We start from the raw sequence: 21473 nt of genomic DNA, 5'->3' as shown, positions 1-21473 counted from the left end.
GATTCTTAATTTGGTTGCACAGAAGTGTACACTCCCCAAGTGTACACGCTCATCAGGATCTGGGGGAACATCTGTTCACCAGAGCACCCCAAGGGATGACAAGATCGAACGGTCACAAACTCCGCCGCGACCAATTCAGGCTGGACATAAGGAAGAACTTCTTTACTGTCCGAGCCCCCAAGGTTTGGAATAGACTGCTGCCGGAGGCAGTTCAAGCACCCACTTTGAATGCCTTCAAGGCACATTTGGATGCTTATCTTGCTGGGATCCTATGATCCCTGCTGACTTCCTGCCCCTGGGGCAGGGGCTGGACTTGATGATCCTCCGGGGTCCCTGCCAGCCCAAATGTCTATGAAGTCTGTGGCTACTGTTAGAAGTATTGGCCTTGACCTTTTTGTGCCTTTTATGTTTTCTGGTCTCCAACAGCCATACCACAAACAGACAGACTCTGGATATCTGTTCTGTGAAGCTCTTAGGACATTCGGCAAACACAAATAATGATAATGCTTGTCTGCCTATAAGACCTGTTGTGTGGATTGCTTGTGGTGCACTTTAAACCTGAACTTTTCCCTAGGCTTTTGCAAAGCAGTTCTCCCTTATTCAGGAAAAGTGTGACTCCTTCCAGGACTTCAGTAGGCAACAACAGTTGTAAATGGTATCTTTTTATGCCGGGTAGAATGTACGTGGTGTTGGTTTAGGATCATAATCAAGTAAGAGTGAAAGGGACTGCACAAGGTCATGTAGTCCAGCCCCTGCTCAAGGCAGGATCATCCCTGACTAAACAATCCCAGCCAAGCACCTGTCCAGCTTCCTCAGTTCCCAAGCTTGTGGGTTCAAGGTGCCTATACCCGAGCAAATACACCTAATCTCATCTGAACATGGAAGCTAAGCAGTCCTGGGCTGGGTTCATAGTTGGATAGGAGGCTCCCGTGCATCTCCAACACCTGGGAGTACAAATGAAGGAGCTGTGGGTGAATGCTGTGGCTCAGATCCTGCTCCATCTCTAATATGTTTAAGGCTAGGAACATACATAACTTTGAACCACTTTACAACGGGAGGGAGAATTGCTGCTTAGGTACAGGCATGAGCTGCTCTGATGTCACTGTTACAGCTGCCTACTCTCATAGCAGCGCAAGTAAACTAAATCTCTGTAAATATAACTCTGTGCAAAACAGGGGTAAGGCCACAACCATTTTGCTGCAGCACAGGAGCATGCAGAGGTAATGGTTACATCAGAACAACACATAGCAGTGTCATTTCATAACCATGCTATTGTAATGTCTGGCTGTGTATGCCCTAGGTAGCACTTAGATGGTTTTTTGTTATCTAAGCCTCTAAGGCTGATCTTTTTCCACCTTGCTCAAGTCTCGGAAAATGCTTAACCCATCTGCTTTTGTAATGCATTGGTCTATTTTTCCAATCACTATTTCACACAAAATGCACAAATAACATTGGGAGCCGGGGCCAACACCCAGACCTCCCTCCCTGGGGAGTGTCGTCTCCTCTGGGCTACAGAATCAGGCTCTCTCTTCCCTTCTGTCCTAGTCTATGATATTTGCATTCCTTTTTCTCCAATAATCCAGTTTCAACACAGGGCATGGAGGAAGTCCTCTGCTCTGCCAGCATATAGCCTGGTGTTTAGGGCACTGTTGTGGGAGATGTGGGTTTGAATCCACACCAGTTGGCTACCTGAAGGGAAAGCTGTCATTTCACCAGCTTCCTCTTGACCAAGCTTGGCATCAGCTAACTCAAGATCAACCCCTGGTATAGGCAGATCTCCTTGAGGGATCAACAGGAGATCATGAGATTAGAGAGTGCAGCCATCCTTCAAACTGATTGGACTAGTTCTGTGATGTAAGTTGAAGAACAAGACTGCGACATGTTATTTAAATATCCAGGTAGTAGCCAAGTAAAGAATTAGTCCTGTGAGGTGCTGAGGGTCCACACCTGCATTTTGGAAATGAATTGGGAATTCAGGATAGCTAGCACTTTGCTGCACAATATAAAGGGATCTTAGTGTGAGTTAGAATCAGGCCCTCTGGGATTCAGTACGGACTTAAATGGTACCTAAGCCTAGCACAGACTCTGCACAGAGGTAAATCTAACCTTTAGAGCTAAGCAAATTATCCACGATTGTTGATATTCATTGGATGATTTTTTTGTGTTGTTGAAATGATTGTATGTATTCATCACTCAGCGCTCTTATTTCTCCAGCATGTGGCTCTCAATCAGCAGACCATTCAGGAATTGCACACTTCTAAAGGAAATATGCAGTTCAGACTTAGCTACCAGCAGCTATTTGATCAGTCAGTCCCGACACTCACAATCAAGAATGCCTGTACTGCTGAAGATTGATGTTCGTGGCAAGTAAGCACAGAGGGTCAGGAATACAGCTGGCTGAATAGTCGTACTTGGCCTTTCCCACTATTCATTCAATTTGACTTGAAGCCGGTAAGAGTTCTCGTACATCACAGATTGCCATTAAAGTCACGCTCCTCCTGCACTGGCGAAAGAGAAGAATAGAGTTCCCTCTAGTGCACTGTGGCTGTAGGAGGATGTTGTACCAAGAGGGCGATGTGTCTTTCGAATTGCTGAAGATTGCAGCAAACAGCCTTGTAGCAAAGGAACTGTTCAAAGCTGTGGCAGAAGTTGTGTCAAAAGCAGGAAGCTTATTTCTCAAAGTTCAGTTTCCATCCCCAGCCAATTGAAATAATAGTAAATATTGACTGACCATGGAAAATGACAACCCTAAAGCACTTTGCATTCAAGATGCATAGTACTGCTGTGGGTTGAATGGGAGATGGAATCAAGGTCCTAAATCAATGATAGACTTCATCCTTATGATAGCAAAAATGGATGCAATGCTTTTGCTGAGGGAACGCCAACTTTTCGGAGCTGCCTATAGAAAAGGGCAGAACAGTGAGAATAGTGGGCATCCCTCTGCCCCTAGCTCTTCAGAAGTACAAAATGAAACCATGCTGCAGTTTTGTCATTTTAATAGTTTGCTCCAGGCGGGGAGAACTACCTTGGAACAAAGGTGCTGCCTGTGGTGCAGTGGTGTTCAGCCTTCTGGCCCCGTAGGCCAGATGAGTGGTGCAAAGCTACTCTGTGGGCCATTTTGGGCCCTGGGACCCAGCACACTCCCCTACACACCAGATTTGCAGCCTGTGGGCTTAGCACCATCCCTTCCCAGCCCACAACACTGGGTTTGGGCCCTGGAGTCTGACACCGCTCCTTCCCACACCTTGGATTGGAACCAGGTATCTCTACGCTGCCCCTGCCCAGTCCTGCATGCTGGGATCCAGCACCTGACCCAACATGCAGGGCCTGGAGATCCCCCAGGTCTGGAAATTTGGCAGCAGGGGTGGAGCTACCACTCCCTCACTACTAAATTTCTGGACCCGTATGACACTGGCCCACAGACCAGATCTGGCCCGCAAGATGGAGGTTAAGCCCCCCTGCTGTAGAATAGTGTTGTCCTTCTGTTGACCAGTTTCAGGGGGTTGTGGACTGTTGCCATTTGGAGGAGAAAAACCAACGCCATCTCAGATGTCTCTGACGCACTCCTGCTTGCTTGCAAAGGATGTATGAAGTCCTGTTTCCTGGACACAGCAGGAAGCAACCAAGTGGCTGCTCCTCTGCTTACAATTCCAACCCCCTTTTTTCCAGTCAGCACCTGGCCCCAAATCTTTCCTTTGTGCTTTTCTCAGGGTTGCATTCCTGCTGGTTCCCAAGGAGTGTGCCCTTGGCTTCTTTCTTGCTGTCTTCACTGTCTCCATTTAACAGACTTATGTAAAAAGGATGAGGGCAAAAGACCCCAGGGACAGAGGCATTGCCATGTAGCAGCAGCTCCATTGCAACTACCCATGCACATGCATGTGCCCCACGGTAGTAGAAGCTAAGCTACAGTAACTTACCCTGATTTCATTGAGGGTCTGAGCTACTGTGGTTAAACTTCTTACTGTGGATAACAGCATGTGCATGCTGACTTTACAATGGAGCAGGGCCTGTGCAGCAAGCCTCTGCTCCCTTTACCATGCAGTGCACAACATGTCCATATGCTCCTCCTTTGCCACAGACCATCACAGAACAATAGCTAGGGATCCTCCACTGCTCACCTGTACCAGTGTTGTGGGTGGTGACATGTGCCTTAGTTTGAGTGGAGCCTGGCACTGTTTCAGCTTCTTACACCCATTATGGAACCAGCTTTCTTACAAGTCTTTTAGATGAAGGGCTGTAGCTAAGCCCAGCATTTCTTCCCAAGGAAACTTGTGCAACCACATTTTCTAGCTCTCTTGGAATAAAAAATAGAAAAAATAAAAAAAGAATTATTGGAATAAAAAAAGAAAAAAGAGAAGATATCTGAGTATCTTAAAAGACTAATCACCAGTCAGGAGCCATTGCTGACCTGGATAATGATTATTGCAGTGATTCCACACATTTAATGAAGCTTTTTCTATTTCTGTAGCAGGCCATTAAAGTGAGAACTCTTTAGGGCTTGGTTCAGTTTTAAAGCTTCACCCAAGTTGGTTCTTCTGCTGACTCTGCATCAGACAATTTTCATCCCCGATTTAGACTGCTGCTCAGCGACAGGTGAAATTCTCCAGCCTCTGCTAGATAGCAGAAGACAAAGAAGCATACATCTAAAGGTCTGCAGCCCAGCCTTCAATTGTGCCAGCAGGCTGGCGGTACACAGGTTACCTGCACACACAGCTTTCACACCTTTTGTGCCTGATCACTTGTACATGCAAAAAATACGCCGTTTGTATGCAAGGCGCAGAGCAGAATTGTCAGCCCACATAAAGCGTGAAGCTGTGATCCGAGCATTCACCTGCAAAGGGAATTGCTGCTTTTGCCGGATCGTTTGCTGTTTCCAGATGGGCCTTTGGGGTCAGTTGAGGAAAAGCAGTAGGCTTGCCCTGCCTGCCCTCAACCCTGTCCTTCTGTCTTCACTGCTTTCAGTCATCTGTTTCCACTTACTAAGTGTTGCTCTATGCTGAAAAGTAAGTAGGTATGGTCAGTAGTCCCTGTCCCGCATTCGTTTTTGTTCTGTTTGTGATTACATAGGTGTAAATATCATTTATTTTCATGGTGTTTCAAACCTTTTCTTGGTATCAGCCAAACAGCCTTTTAATTGCTTTCACTTGATCCCTGTGTGCTTGTTGCTGTTGTGATTATTTTCCTGTCTTCCTTTCCCTGCTTTACCCTCCTGTATGTCTGGCTTCTGCATGTAACTGGCCAAATCATCATGCTGTGTTTCCCCTGCCTACACACTACAATTTTATCCACACTTGACTCTACCTCTTCCCTTCCTAACCATCAGCATAGTGCAATAGGGGCACGATTTCCTGGAGCTGGTGCTGCAACATACATATATATAATGTACAAAATATACTAATAGTATGTAAGGAATGGCAGCACTAGTGACACACATGAACGGGGGTTCATGTTACAAGTCAGTCAGCTGTTAGCATCAACGCTATTGCCTCACAAGCCAACTTAGTTTGTACCTTCTTCCACAGACCTGTCAGGCTCATTGTTCCTACCTCTGGCACGTGCACTGTCTGTGTTTGCAATGTAGCTATCAAAGAGTGACAAAGTGATTATGCCTGACACGCAGTAAAACATATCTATGAGTGTGTAAGGTCAGTGCCATCCTCTGAACCCCCTCTTGAACATAAGCACATGCCCCTGGAGAAAAGCAGTAACCTCCAAGCCTTTGACACTCTTCTAACCTGGCACATTTGTGGAAAACGGTATTTCCTGAAACCATAACTTCTAGAACTGATCACAGAAGGTATGGGGCAAGGCAAAGGAAAAGGGATATTCTTCGGTGGCATCAAGCATCAATGCAATCCCCAGTGCTGTGGTGTCAGGATCTAGTGGACGCCGAGGCCAGCTAGTATGTAACATTTGATGTGGCCGTCTAAATAGCCATCTCATATTAAAAACCACATCATTCACTCCCGTTTGCTGTCTGGTGTTCTTCCAGCACCTTTGCTGAAGACTCTTGAGATTATATTTCACAAAAATAAGCTTGATAATTATTTACAACTGGGGCAACTGAGGTATGTGGCATGGTTAAAATAACATACCTAACATCCCACAGTGGGCCAGTGGTGGAGCTTAGTCTCCTGACTTCACAGTACCCTACTCTCAAAAGTAGACCATACTCATTTCCTCTCTTGATATAATTTGATCCATCCAAATATGTGTGTGTGCATATATGTGCACTTGTAATCTTCCTGCAAAAAACCCAGCATGGAAATGCTACCAAGAGTTGTCAAGTAAATCTCTGGAAGCGAGTGCTTATTCAGTGTGCTGGCTTGGGGTGGAGCGAGAGATTGATATTCACCTATTGATATTCACTATTTGATATTCACCTGCTATGCTTACGCTGCAATCTGTTCCCCTTTCCCTTATCCACTGCACACAGTTCAGCTGTACCGAATGAATAACTCCAGCGCAGGACCCACACGAAGAATGAGGCACGGGGTCCTGCTGAAACAAAAGGCTTAATCGTGTAATTACAGACATCATACAGCACACACCAAAAGGGCGTAAGAGTAAATTTATCTGGTTCATCATGGTTAAGATGACCATTTCCTGAATTAGAGTGAAGTTGCACAGCGCACATACCTTGGAGAAGTTTATCCCAGATTAACACCGTAGTACACTTTTGGAGTAAATCAGGCATAGTAAACCTGAATGGATACACAGCCGCTCTCTCAAAACTAGTTTTCGTAGGATTGAAGTGATGTAGCTGTGACAGTTCATGAAATATATCCGTTTTCATATCTGTAATACACTAGTGCAGTGGTGCTCAACCTTCCAGCCCCTTGGACCAGACAAGTGGCACAGGACCAATGCATAGGCCGAATCCTGCAGGCATCCCACACAGGGCTGGAGGTATGACCCTACAAACCAGCCCAGCCATGTGCACTGGGCTGCCCTCACCCATGGGATCTGGCCTGCCCTCTAAATCTGGCCGTGGAACATCCTGCACATTGCCACAATCTGGCTTGTGGGGCCGTGTCTTCCAGCATGCAGGGCTCCCCATGGGTCTAGAAATTTGGCTGTAGGGGAGCAATGGCAGTGGTAATTCCTGTGGCTCTGGACAGCCAAGTACCCCTGTATGCAATATAAATATAGTAGTTTTCATCAGTAAATGCCATTACAGTGCCTGCCAGTAGGTTGCAGGGGGGCTGGCTGGCATTGAGCAAAGGTGGCAGGATGGCAGACACACGGCTGGTACGCTGGTGTAATGTATACTGGTGTGCAGTTATTCCTTACTTCCTGTGGGATAACTTTACTGTGGGCTTTCTGTGATCAGAGACCCGACAAAGAATGCCTTGCATTTGAAAGCTTGTCTAACCTTATCGCAGCTGCATAGTTGGTCCAATAAAAGAGATCATCCTAAGAAATCCTTGCCTCTCACATCATTTCTGGACCATCATGGCTACAGAATCACTCTTACTCTACCTGGGTGCATCTACCTGAGACGTTTACTGCCCTGTTAGGGCTCAGGAAACTCATTAACTCTGCTCTAGGTTAGTACGTTGTAAATACAAGTGCTATCCTGTGATGGCTTTCTTTCATGCACAGCAGTGCATGTGTAGACACTGATGGGGCTGGTTGGGGCATGAGGGTGCTTCAGTGTGAAGGCTGCCTGCTGGCTAGCCACACACTGAAGCACTTCCGTGCCCTAGCCAGGCCCTCTGAAGCACATCGAGCTAGGTTGGAGCAACCCTGGGGTGGCAGGCTGACACCGGGACCCCCTGCTATTTGGGGCTGCGCTGACAGGGCTCCACGTGCTGTTCATGAGCAAACTCCAGAGCTGATTGCTCCGGAGTGAATTGCTCCCAGGCACATGTTCAAACCACATGCTTAGAAGCAAAAAACTCTAGAGTAGTAAACTCTGGAGTTTATTCATGTGCACTAATTGCACATGTAGATGTGCCCCCTGTGACTTATACTCACATTAGGCTGTGTAGCATGTGTCCAATCCGCTTTTACTAGAAAGTAAAGCACCTTTGGAGTGCTTTATTCTTTAATGCCTCTACTATCAGCTTTGCAGAGCAACCTCAGTTATGACCCAAAGGTGTATGGCAAGCAATAACGAAATGTCCTGGTCTGCATAATCTTTGCAAACAGAGCAGGATTCAACGCCTGGTGAAGTCCATTAGAACTTTTTCCGTTAACTTCAGTGGCTTCCTGAGGTTGTGGGCTAGTCCCTGAACAAAAAAGAGGCCTGCAGAGCTTTGCCTTATTCATCATGCAGATAAAGAGATACTATTATCATCTCCTTCCCTGCTTGCGATGGCTCACATGATCAGAGCCTGCAGATTGCCGGGAGACTACGCAGCACCTGATAATTTCCCCTCAGATGCATGATGCTGATGGGAACTTGGGAGGAATGGTGTTTAAAACACCTGTTGTCCAACATTGATGCCCTAAGTCAATGGGGGCCAACTTTTATGGCAGACGTGCCACAAATTAGCCCAGTACCTTCTCTGAGTGTCACTCTGATGCCCGTCCCCTGCCTGACCTGCTGCTCTGCTTTCTGCTTCCCACCCTGTCTGCTTCTGTGCCATCCCTGACCCGCTGCTTGCAACACACCAAGGCTGCCCATGCCACAGCTGGCCACCTCTGCCCTGGGTAATTTCGGGCAGATCACTTCTCTTTTCTATGTCTCAGTTTCATCAGGAGCAAAATAGGAGTGATGACAACCTCCCTTTTGAAAGGCACCATGGATGGAAAGCACTAGGAGTCATTATGTTCTTATTATTAAATCCCTAGTGCTGTGGTCACATAGCTCTTCCTGTTCCAGATCTATTTTCAGTGGGAAATTTTATTTAACTATTTTTTTTTTTGTTCGTCATCGAGATGGTGTTAACAGAGGGCAGACCACTTGAAAGCCAGATCTTAGACCAGGCTCCGATCAGCAACATAGGCAGAAAATCTCTGCCACCAGGTTGTTCTATTTTTACACAGAGGTGTTAGGAGAAGAAGGTTAAGCTGGTGTCAGAATTGATTGGGGACCCATAATTAATTTATTTAGCCCTTAATTAATTCTCCAGTTCTTACTTTATTTGTGTACTGTCATGCTTAATTTGTATGCCAGGACGTCAGGGTTCCTCCTTCTAATTGCTGCTGCGTTGTTTTGAGAGCTGTAAGTTATTGGTTTGAAGACCCGGGCAAATTGTTTAATTAGAGATGTGCTTTTAGATTAGCTTTAAACTACCAGCCTCCAGAAAGGAGCTAGATTTAACCTTTTAAAGAGAGGAGGCCAGTAGCTCAGCTGATGTAAGCCCCTATAGCTCCACAAGGATTAGAAAGGTTTAAACCCCGCTAGGGATCTGGGCTCTGGACTGCCATGCTGATTCTCATCGGCTTCTGATCTGGTTGGTCCTTTGTACGCGCCACCAAATTGGCCTTTAAAGTGGTTTAACTGCCCTTTTGCACCACTTAATGGCATTGCTGCTTGCACGCTCAGCGGCATATTCGGCTTTAATGACATCGCTGTTTGCACGCTCGGCGGCATGTTCTGCTTTAAATGACTTTGTTATGTAGCAAGATAAAACACCTTCGAGGCGTTTTAGTTTGCTACCTAACAAAGTGCAGCAGTGCATGGGGCGCTGGAGCAGATGTGCTCAGGGCTTGGCGGGCTTCCAGCGCCCCGTGCACCCTCCCTGCTGCCTTCTCCCACCAGCGGGGATGGTGCAAGGGTGCTGGAGCTTGTAGGGAGCAGGGGGAGCAGGGGGAAACCGAGCTGCCACTGGGTCATGTAACCCCCTGAGCTGCAGGGGACCCCAGGGTGGTGAAGAGCTTGATCTTTTCTTTTTCTCCTGGAGCCTGCCTGCCTGCCTGAGCTGCACGGGGTCCCGGTGCTTCCCTCTGTGGCTGCGGAGTCCCCGGGGCTGCCCGGGCCAGGTGCCACCGGGGGGAACTGCCATGGAGGGAAGCACCAGGCCCACTAACAACTTGCCCCCCACCCCCCACTGCTGGAGAGGCAGGTAAGGATCGGGTCCCCACCGTTGTGTACATGCCACAGGAGTTTAGTTTGGTTTAATTCTCCCTAAATTGAACTAAACCGAATTAACCCCCTGTGGTGTGTACAAGCAGCCATTGTGGTTCAGAAGCTATTATCTTTTATCCCAAACAAACGATGGAGCCCCAATGAAATGCATGAGCCTCCAGGTTGAAAGGCTCCTATTGTCCTGCACATCACAGTATGGTTCATAACCCAAGGCTGCAGAGGTGACCAAATCTGACCACCTGTGTATTGCAACCTGGTGCAGCCAGCCTGGGGGGTAAATGCGCATGTTGCTAGTTTGCACTTGAGTCGCACCAATGTGGCTGCATGCACATTAGTGATGCACTAAGATGTGTTTGGTGCTAGGATTCCCTGGGGGGAGGGCAGGGAGGAGCAGGTCATCACCTTCCCATTTTCCTTAGCACCGCAGGGGGCTGTACCAGTCTACAACTTGTTTCTCACTGCACTGTAGGAGACCTTGTCTGTCTTTTTGGGCTCCTGTACAGAAGTCTTCTGAGCCTGCCAGTCCAGCAAACTAAAGATCACCTGGATAAGACTCGGTTCCACACTGCTGGTCTTGGCCTTCATCAAATGGTTAGCAAGGGAGGGACTCACCTGAGACTCGTTCCAGCTGTTGGCATTCATCCAGTTCTTCTTTGGGGAACAGCAGGCAGTTGCAGAGTATGACATGCACTGAGGGGCATTTCAGCAGCAGCTTTTCACCCTGAGAAATCAGCAGCAAGTGTTGCTGAGACCATGCAGCACGATGGATGATCTAGGTGTCGGTGGATCTCCCCATGCTGGCTGTCTGGAGCCAAACCACATCATCAGGCAAACCTGCAGTGACCAACACTGGCTGCAGAACTTCTGCAAGAGGAATGATACCGTCATAGACCTGGACAAGGAGGGGGTCTCAACTTGACACCGGGTAGAGGGAGGCTATGGTTGCTTTTGCCATCTGAGAGCTGGCTACATCGGCTAGCTACAGGTCAGTGCCATTTGGCCTGGCATTGTCAGGTCAACTCTTGGCAGTGTTGCACTGCAGGTGTGAGATTCAGGTTGTTGCTGCGGTGAACTCGCAGGTGGTGAGGATTACTAATGCCCCGTAAGTGATAGCTTGCTCTAAGGAATGGTGCCCCCCAACTGTTTGGGGGGCCATCATTGATGCACACCTGCCTGCCATTTGCCTCCACAAAGTGTACATGAATATTTCAACCTGAGAAGAAAACGCATGCTTGTCACGCCGGAATTGTTGGAACACAAGAAGTAATCGTGTATAATAATGATGGATGTACCGGTAGGATGTGTGCTACCATGATATTCTTAGTATCTCACATATTCAGATTTGGCCAAGAATAGACATCATTTTCTTCCAAGATATGGATTTCACCAGGTTGTCTCTCTGTGCCCACTGTTATCTGGGGAGATCCCAGCTAGCCTCTCCTCCCTTGGCATGTGAAGCCCTGCCCACATGGGAGAGAACCTCGTCAAAGAGGATTCATTACACGTCAGGCTGTTGCAAGATGTGGACTGTGCGTGTACCCAGCTCAAGGCAAGATGGCTCTTCCTACAAACCGATCTTGCACCCAGTCTTCCCAGGGGCACTCGTGTCCTTGTAGTCCACTGCACGCCATATACGAGGATAACGGAGAATTTTCACCAGGACTACATCGAAGACTGCTCTGCTTTCCAGGCCTACTGCAAGCAACTGGAAAGTGTGCCTCTAATAATTGGCCTCTGCCCAGAAGAGAGGCAGAGAAGTCAGAGTTACCTTGTCTGCTCACATCCTCGCTTTGCAGAGGGAGAGGCTGATGGAGGTGCTTTGAAATCAAGATAACTAAGGTGTCAGGACATAGAAGCTAAATCTTGAGCTAATGGACGTCTCCACTGCTAAGAGTCATTCTTTGTAGTAATGTCCTCAGTGGATTTGGAGCATTGTTTTGCAGCGTGGCTGCTCTCACCTGCATGAGATCAACTCTTGCAGGAGTTGACTCCAGTACTGACAACTGGGGTTACTTCAACAGTGAAGTCTCAGCAGAAGTAGACTGATGAGAGATTGCAGGCTGGACCACTGTAACGATGATCATACGTTAGCTTTGCTCTCTCCTGTATCCTCTTTTGAGCCCAAAAGCGCTTTACAGTATTTCATTGTGCCTATTTTACAGGTGGGGAAACCGAGTCACAGAAGAGTTATGTGAGTTGCCAAGCTCAGGCAGTGACTCCACAGCATCACTCCAGCCTTCTTTCTACCTGCAGCTGCTGCCCTGTGCTGGAGCATTGCCAGTTTAATGCACATTTGTGGAATTACATTTTGCATCAGTAAAATCAGCACCGAACCAATGAGAAACCCCTGTTGCCTTCCAAGCAGGAGCCTATTGTTTGGTCCCAAAGGGATCTGCTGCCCTCAGGGATTTCTCAGGCTGGGAAAAAATGATCTCTGGCTCCTCTTGAAAACTGCCGATTATATAATGAATGTGCCCAATGTCAATTAAAGAAAAATAGCTCCTAGAGCAGGGGTCAACAACCTTTTGGTGCTACCTGCCACCACTGCTCGTGACCTGAAATCCTACCAGGGGTGCAAATGTCTTACACCTGCACTTACCCTCGCCACTGACTCAAGTGGCAGGTGGCGATGGAACGAGTTAAATTTGGTAGCCCATAAGAGCAGAGCATGGAGGGCTGGAGTGTCAGCAGATGCTGGATAGGGGAAAAATGGAAAGAGCAGGTCGTAGGACCCTAGGGATGCTGCCCCTGCTGCTTAGGCTGCTGTCTGTGCCACAGTGTGGATCTACCCTGTGGTTCATTGGTTGCCAACCCCTGTCTTATAGATTCATAGATGTTTGGGTCAGAAGGGACCTTAGCAGATCATCGAGTCCAACCTCTGCCCTGGGCAGGAAAGAGTGCCGGGGTCAGACGACCCCAGCCAGGTGTATGTCTAGCCTCCTCTTAAAGACCCCCAGGGTAGGGGAGCTCTTAGTGCAGGTGATCAGTGGAGCTCCTCAGTGGTACACATCACAGCAGGCATTTGTGTCCCTCAGAGGCATCGCTCTGACCTCCTCTTTAGAGAACATTTAGTATATAGTTCGATCTGAAAGAGGCCATTCGTGATTCCATTACGGTGTGCTTGTATGAATTCTGTTGGCCTAAGCTCTTGGTTAAACTCTGCTTTAAAAGCCATATTTTATGCATATGACATATAAAGAAGTGGAGAGACCAAGAAATAAGATGACTTTCCAGCTCTTAAAATAGACAAAAGTGGTAGTTACTAGCACTGAAAGACTAAACTTAAGAGGAAGGTTTTATTTTTCAGATTATTTGAAGCCATCGAATGTCTTTGTTTGCATCTGGATCCATACCTCATCAGTCTATATTTACAATACTTGGCCATTCTTCTTAGTGTCTCTCGTTAGATTTTCAGTAGATTTCTCATTCATGAGCCTAATGCTGACTTCACTGCCATTGAGCTGTTATAAGAGCAGGAGCGGGCTTTGTATCTCATTTGTAGGCTCGTTCTGCACTTCTTTGTATACCGGAGTTGATGGCTATTGTTTGTAATCTTTCATGTAGGTGCTGATGTTTCAAAGGCAGGCAGGAAGATGGGAACTTCTTTTACAAAACCAGCACAAAGTTTGCTCACCTTGGCCTTGTCCCGGTGTACCTTACAACCCCAAACCTTTGGATTTTAACTTCTTAACTAAATATATCTTCAGGCATCTTTAATGCTGGGGAAAATGTGCTGAGTTTGCTGCGCCCCTCTCCCCCCCCCCCCCCCCCCCCCACTTGGTACCTTCAGCTGCTTTAAAGGGCTTTGTAAAGATGTGAAAGTGTGGCTACCCTTATTTCACAATGCCGTCTCTCCCTATCCTTGCTATTTAAGCTCCTTTCTATTTAGAAGCATTGTGAGCAAGATCTCCTGCGTAGAGAAACCTCGCTCCTTTCCTTCCCTTTCTGACTGGCCTCTGTAGCCCCAGAAGCACGGAGGGCTGCCCCCATCCCTACGATGCTGCTTCCTTCATCTCTCAGCTGTAGACCAAGCTAAGTAGCATTGATTGCAAATGGCACTGCAAATCCTGATGCATACATGCCGAGCAGAGAGGGATCAAACTCATTCCCTGTCGGTCAAGTCTTGGAGCATTTAAGTTAAAGTACAGACAGTCAAAAAGCCCGAGGCTGAATTGATTCAGTCTTTGCAGGTTGGCCTAAATTGTATAGATTAAACTGATAAGCAAATGAATAGACCTTCACTTTTGATTCCAAAAATGCAGCCACATGCCTTTAGTGGCCTAGGCCAGAAGCCGAGGGGTGCTAGAGCACGCCTCCCTGCTCGGCTGGAGTAGACAGCTTGGGCCCGTGCACCCTGCAAAGCTTCCTGCGGTGAAACTGTGAGTTAACTTGAATCTAGAGAGGATCTGGGACAAGTTCAATAAAGCAATTTTAACCTAAATCAGTTAAGCCTGATACTACATCCACCCAGATTTATCTTAAACCAGTTTCTGCCATTTTGAAAGCAGTTTATGCGCACTGAACTTCCGTCATGTTACAAATTTGAGCCAGTTTCCGATTGCTTAATGCGGGTTTATGTGTAATTTCTGTCCCTAGCCTTAGAGCTTGTGAGTATCTGGTGTCAAGCATGTGGAAGGAGGGACCAGGTGTTGAAACTCCCTGATGCCTTCGCCAGGTTGTCTTGAGTGATGTCTTCTTGGTGCCATTGCATCACCATCGCAACCAGTCCTCTAGCTCCTTAGTCCTGGGTGTGTGCGTGTGGTGTACATGTGCTGTATCCGCCTGTATGGCTTCCTCCTGTTCAGTGTAAGCAGTATGTATTGCCACCAATCAGCTCTCATTACAGAGAGCCGCATTGCCATGGGGCTCACCCACCCACCATCCCCCCAAAACTCAACGTTTGTTATGTGCCATTTAACCACATTAACCCAGTGAGTGCTGCAGGCAACACGTTTTTGGAAGGGGCTTATACGTGCCTGGTGTTGATCATCGAAACAGGCGTTCACTGGGAAGTAGGAACTTTTTGCACCCACATACCAGTTTTGAGGAACCTTTTGTCAGGAAGGTTTTTCAGGCCTGGAGCTGAATTTCTAAGGCTTTCACTATTGCTCCTCCTTAGTAAGTTTTTATCCAGGTCCTCTGGCTCTTCACTTACATCTGGACTTCCGTCTCCATCCCCTGGTGAACCCAGCATGGACACGTACTGCAAAACACTTTAATGTATCTTTGTCTTTGGCCAGCGAGGGAGAGGTCATGCGAGTCTAGCTAATTGCCATGGGATTGTCAATGGGTTAATTGGATCACCCTCTTTCCGTGCGAGTACCCTTGCCACCACGCTATTTAGCTTTTTATTGGTGAATTAGCATAACACAGTGGGTGCATCTACACATTGCCCTACAGCCATGTAGCAACGCACTAAGTTCCCATACAGCATGCTGCGGCACCACAGCGATCATGTGGATCTACACATGATTGCTAGCTATGTCGTTGTAGTGACACACTCCCCGCTTGTAGTGTGCTGCTAGAGAAATCTTTGCGTGCACCACCCATACGGCGCAGTGCGGGCGGTTACTGCACTACACCAAAAAGAAGTCCTAAAACACAGCACAGTAACGTTGCCATACAGCAACGTGTAGGTGCGCCCAATATATTGTTCATTGGGTCAAAGAGAGATGGGGAGGTATAACTTTCTGGTCATGGAAGGTCTAACCTACAAGGCAAGAGAGGAGAAGTGAATTTTGAAAGAAGTCCAGCATGCAGATCTCATCTGAGCTGAGGGCTGGGGACCTGCTCCGAGTCTTTTATTACCCATGCACAATGGAGCTGCTCCATCAGGAGAGGCTGGGCGCGCCCTGTGCCAAAACCAGGAAGAGCCCAGTGGGCAAGACACACCTGTGGGGTATGGGGGAATGCCAGAGCTCTTGGTGATTGGAGCTGCTTTTCATGGAAAGCTCCTCAATGTTTTGCTTCCATGTCAGGTGTTCAAAATCTTTAGAAGTTTTGCAGCGTGTTTTGTCCTAGTGAGCTGGTGACCTTAGTCTGTGATGGATACAAGGGGCAGATACGTCAAGGGGGGCTGATGGGAGCATAGGAATATGAGCATCACCTTGTGCGATAATCAGTAGTCTCTGCCGTCTACTCGCTGTCTGGCAGCAGGGGTGTAGGCTGCACGGCAGAGGCGAGTTTAGGAGAGGGTTGGAAGTGGGGAGACTTTTCTTTTACATGGAGGTAGGAAGCAGCACGAGGCAAAGTCACTAGCTAAGATAATGTGGCTGGTCTGCAGGGCTGAGCTCTGTTATGATGGCCCTAGGCTAGGGACAGACATTACACATAAACCGGTTTAAGTGATCAGAAACTGGTTTAAACCTGGGACAGAACAGACGTTCAGTGGACATAAACCAGTTTCAAAATGGCCAAAAACCTTTTGAGATTAACCTGATTGAATGTAGTATGAGACTTTACTGATTTGGCCCAAACCGGTTTATGCAATGTCTGTCCCAGACCTTAAAGTACAAGTGAGAAGCTTCTGTTCAATGCATCAGCAAAGGACTCAACCAAAGGGAGATGTTGTCCAAACACAGCTCAGGAAGATGAGCCTAAGAGCAGCATTTTGAATGGTGCGGAGAAAACTGCAGGGACACATAGTTAAGGCCAGAGAGGCGAATTCAAGGCTGGTGACCTAATTAGCCGTAAATCTCAGCAGAGGACTGCTCTCCCAGGTTTGGTGCGAGTACAAGGGGAGTGGATTATTACTAAGGCTAGCTGTCGATTGAAAATCAAGATATTACGCGCTGGGGGTTTGGAGAATACCTAATTTGGGTATCAGGCAAGTTGCTGTCTTAAATTAAGAAAAATAAACCAAATCTAAGCATCTGGTTTTCATTTAAGGCTATCAACTCATGGTGGCAGTTCAACAGGAACCAGGTTAACTAGGTGTACGTAAACGTGAAGTAAACCTATTTTACTTAGCTGCCCCCAAACTTTGCGTGTGTGCATCAGAGCAGATCTAAATTCATAGAGCGATCACCTAAATTTCATACCTGCACTTCAATGAAATTGTTTCCAACAGGTTTCTATCACGCCGAATTATTTTGTCAGTTAAAGTACATGCTTTCAGTGCATTCTCCTCCTCTCAGTAACCAGGTGTAATGCTAATTACAGGTGTGAACCCCTCCACCTTCAGAAACCCCACTGTGGAGGTCAGAGTGCACACCTGGACAGCCCTGCTGACCAAATGGATGTTCCTGCGAGCAGGCACTGGTCCTCTGATTTTTCAACTGGAGTGTCAGGGTGGACGAGTGTCCCCTGGATCCTTATGGAGGCAGTACTGACCCTTTTTGTGCTTTTTTGCTCTCAGCTAGTGCCAATATCTGCAACGTAGTCCTGATGAGGCACACAGAGCTGGAAGAGGGGATTGATGTCCTGGACAATAATGGAAACATCGTTGGATCTTCCAGAATTGCTGCCAAACACGTATGTACCTATCGTGCTCCACGTAGCCGCAAGCACATGTATGCACAGGGCTGGCTTTTTAGGTTTCATGAAACCCTTGGCTGTAGGAACCCTGCTTGGATGCTTTCTAAAGCAGAAGAAGCATCTCAGCTTCTTTAAAAAAAAAAATATCTGGAATTCCAAGGTCTTATCCATCACCCAGGATGTGTACAGACAAACACAACAGGGTATTCCCATATCCAGGGACTTTGAGGTACACCAACCTAGACGTAAAAAATGAGGTGCCTAGAAGTGACTTTGGAGCATTTGAATCAGACCACTTGATGGGGCTGAGCAAGGGTGCGAGTGAAAAGGGTCAGTCTAAATAGCAGCCACAGTTCTGATTGTTGTCTGACCAGCAGAGCAGAAAAAGGTGTAAGGGGGTGCAGAAGCTAAAAGTGAAACTCGACAGCTTCAGATTCAGAATAAGGTTTGAGCTTTTAGTAGTGAGCATGTGGGGGGATGTGGGCACGCTAGAAGGGAGGAATAGGCTGCAGCTGGACCTAGACAAGTTACAGGGTGGGCGGATGAGAACAGGATGGGGTTCAACACTGACAAGTGCAAGGTGCTGCACCTGGGGGGGAAGAACCAGCAGCAGACCTCCAGGCTGGGGAACTCCCTTCTCGTCAGCGAAAAGGCAGAAAAGGATCTTGGAGTCATTATTGATGCCAAAATGAACATGGGCCGACAGTGTGGGGACGTGGTCAGGAAGGCCACAACTGTACCTTGTCGTGCATCCACAGATGCATCTTGAGCAGGTCCAAGGAGGTGATCCTCCCGCTCTACGCGACACTGGTCAGGCCGCAGGTGGAGTAGTGCGTCCAGTTCTGGGCGCCGCACTTCAGGAGGGATGCGGACAGCATGCAGAGGGTCCAGAGGAGGTCACCCGCATGATCAGGGGGAAGCAGGGCAGACCCTACAAAGAGAGGCTACGGGACCTGAACCTGTTCAGCCTCCACAAGAGAAGGCTGAGGGGATCTAGTGGCCATTTACAAACTAGTCAGAGGGGACCAGCAGGCATTGGGGGAGTCCCTGTTCCCCCGAGCACTACCAGGAGTGACTAGAAATACCAGTCACATGCTGGCAGAGGGTAGATTCAGACTAGAAATCAGGAGGCGCTACTTCACAGTCAGAGTGGCTAGGATCTGGAACCAACTTCCAAGCAAAGGGGTGCTGGCTCCTACCCTGGGGGTCTTTGAGAGGAGGCTGGATGAACACCTGGCCGGGGTCATGGATTCATAGATAGATTCATAGATGTTAGGGTCAGAAGGGACCTCAATAGATCATCGAGTCCGACCCCCTGCATAGGCAGGAAAGAGTTCTGGGTCTAGATGACCCCAGCTAGATGCCTATCCAATCTCCTCTTGAAGACCCCCAGGGTAGGGGAGAGCACCACCTCCCTCGGGAGCCCGTTCCAGACCTTGGCCACTCGAACTGTGAAGAAGTTCTTCCTAATGTCCAGTCTAAATCTGCTCTCTGCTAGCTTGTGGCCGTTATTTCTTGTAACCCCCAGGGGTGCTTTGGTGAATAAATCCTCACCAATTCCCTTCTGTGCCCCCGTCATGAACTTATAGGCAGCCACAAGGTCGCCTCTCAACCTTCTCTTGCGGAGGCTGAAAAGGTCCAGTTTCTCTAGTCTCTCCTCGTAGGGCTTGGCCTGCAAGCCCTTAACCATACGAGTGGCCCTTCTCTGGACCCTCTCCAGGTTATCCGCATCCCTCTTGAAGTGCGGCGCCCAGAATTGCACGCAGTACTCCAACTGCGGTCTGACCAGCACCCGATAGAGGGGAAGTATCACCTCCCTGGACCTGTTCGTCGTGCATCTGCTGATGCACGATAAAGTGCCATTGGCTTTTCTGATGGCTTCGTCACACTGCCGGCTCATGTTCATCTTGGAGTCCACTAGGACTCCAAGATCCCTTTCCGCTTCCGTGCCACCCAGCAGGTCATTCCCTCAGCTGTAGGGGTTTGGTAGTACTGTAGGGTTGTTTGACCCCAGTACTCTTTCCTGCTATGGCAGGGGGTTGGACTTGATAATCTGTCAAGGTCCCTTCTGACCCTACCAACTATGAAACTATGATTTAATACTGGATCGGTTTCCTTCAGAACATGGTAGACTGGCCTTTTCTTGAAGTCTTTACATTGGTGGTTCTCAGGCTCCCCTTGGAAAATGCCAGCTCTTAGCTTTCATTTGTTTTTCGCCTACGGAAAAATAATAGAGCAATTCTCTTGTTGCAAAGAATTCAGCAAGCCCACAACAGGGCAGAATGGTTCTGAAACTGTTTGAAATCGCTTGGTATATCTTGTGATTATCCTGTGAAAAGTGTAGGTGTTTGCGCACCTACCAATGCTAACATTGCACATCACCCTTAAAAGGATCTCACATCACCCTGGTTGAGAAGTACTGCTTTACACCAGCCAGGAGATCTGGGCTTGTGTTATGCAAGGATTAGATTAGAGGATCATAAAGATTAGATAATCCTCTCTGGCCTTGAAGTTGCTGAATTCTTCTAAGTGAGATCCGATTATTCCTTCCTGCCTGAGGATTTCTATGTGGAGGTGCCCAGAAGCTGGTGTTGAATAGGAAGCAGAGAAATAACTTACACCTTTTTACAAATGAGGAAAGGTGGTTTTCTAGCTGAATCGTGGTTTAACCCTTGCCGTGCCAAACTGTATTAACCACTATCAACCAAGCCTTTAGGAGGAGACCCCAGCTGTTTTTATTCATTTGCTCACACCTGGCTTACTCCCCCCTGGCACCTTCTAAACTATGCCATCTGCTCGTGACTGCTTTGTGACTTTTATTCTCCTGTTCTGATGTAGCTTTGTCTCTGAGCTTCCTCTGACTGTCAAACTGAAACATGTTGTTTCCAAATGGATTTTAATCTGAAGTGTAAAGCATGGAGGTGTACCCCCCCCCCCCCACATGCAGAGTTAATAATGTAATATGTGGGGCTCAATTGCATTGGTATAACTGAACACAGATCCAGGCCCATAATTTGCAGTAAAAGGGCAAAAATCTAATATATGCAAGTAACTGGTATAAAGGTTGGAAAGTATATTTCAACCGGTATGCATACCATGGAAATGTCAGGGATGCTATTTCTTTCCCTCTGGGTAGACTGCTCAATGGAGGCAAATACTGGGACATTTCTAAGTGGTTTTTTTTATACATACAAACACATTTTTCTTCTTAACTTTCAGGCACTGTTAGAGACAGCCTTGACTAGAGTGGTCCTGCCAATGCCTATACTGGTTCTACCTCCAATTATTATGTCCATCCTGGAAAAGTAAGTATTGGGGGATGGGGAGTGAAATGTAGAGGGAAAGGGGTTGGGGGAAATGGACTAAGATGTGCAATTTAATGTGATATAAGAGGAAATATTCTTACCAAGCTGGGCAAGGACAAAGATATATTAAAGTGTTTTGCAGTACGTGTCCATGCTAGGTTCACCAGGGGATGGAGACAAAAGTCCAGAGGTAAGTAAAGAGCCAGAGGACCTGGATAAAACCTTACTAAGGAGAAGCAACAGTGAAAGCCTTAGCAGTGTTCTCGAGGAGAAGATAGGACCATCAGCTAGATACCTGAAGTGTTTATAAAGTAATGTGAAGAGCATGGGGAATAAACAGGAAGAATTGGAGGTCCTAGTACAAGCACAAAATTATAATGTAATTGTGATTATGAAGACACAGTGGAAAAGTTCACGTGACTGGATTATGGTCATAGATGGGTATAGTTTGTTCAGAAAGAACAGGCAGGGGAAAAATGTGGATGTGTTGCCCGATATATAAAGGCTATGTATTTGTGTTCAGAGGTGCAGTATAAAGTGGAAGGCAGGCATGGTGAAAGCCTCTGGGCAAAGGAGAGTGTTGAAAGCCTCTGGGAGAGAAGCAATGGGGATGTCATGGTGGGTATCTGCTACAAGCCACCAAACCCAGGGGG

At 47.5% G+C, this 21473-nt stretch overlaps 1 protein-coding gene across 3 annotated transcripts in view; it reads left to right on the top strand.

Annotated features, from left to right (window-relative positions):
- The window catches only part of SFXN5 (sideroflexin 5), a 196478-nt gene that overhangs the window by 106800 nt on the left and 68205 nt on the right, over positions 1-21473 (top strand). For all 3 annotated transcript variants that reach the window (XM_006261298.4, XM_059721418.1, XM_014597100.3), the window contains 2 exons: positions 17397-17512; positions 20735-20820. In XM_006261298.4, coding sequence (XP_006261360.3) covers positions 17397-17512; positions 20735-20820 — 202 coding nt within the window. The remainder of the gene's footprint in view (positions 1-17396; positions 17513-20734; positions 20821-21473) is intronic.

This window comes from Alligator mississippiensis, chromosome 2 (genome assembly GCF_030867095.1).
Source record: "Alligator mississippiensis isolate rAllMis1 chromosome 2, rAllMis1, whole genome shotgun sequence".
NCBI lineage: Eukaryota > Metazoa > Chordata > Crocodylia > Alligatoridae > Alligator > Alligator mississippiensis.
Note: the sequence above shows the minus strand (reverse complement) of the source record. Positions and strands in the feature narration are given on the sequence as shown.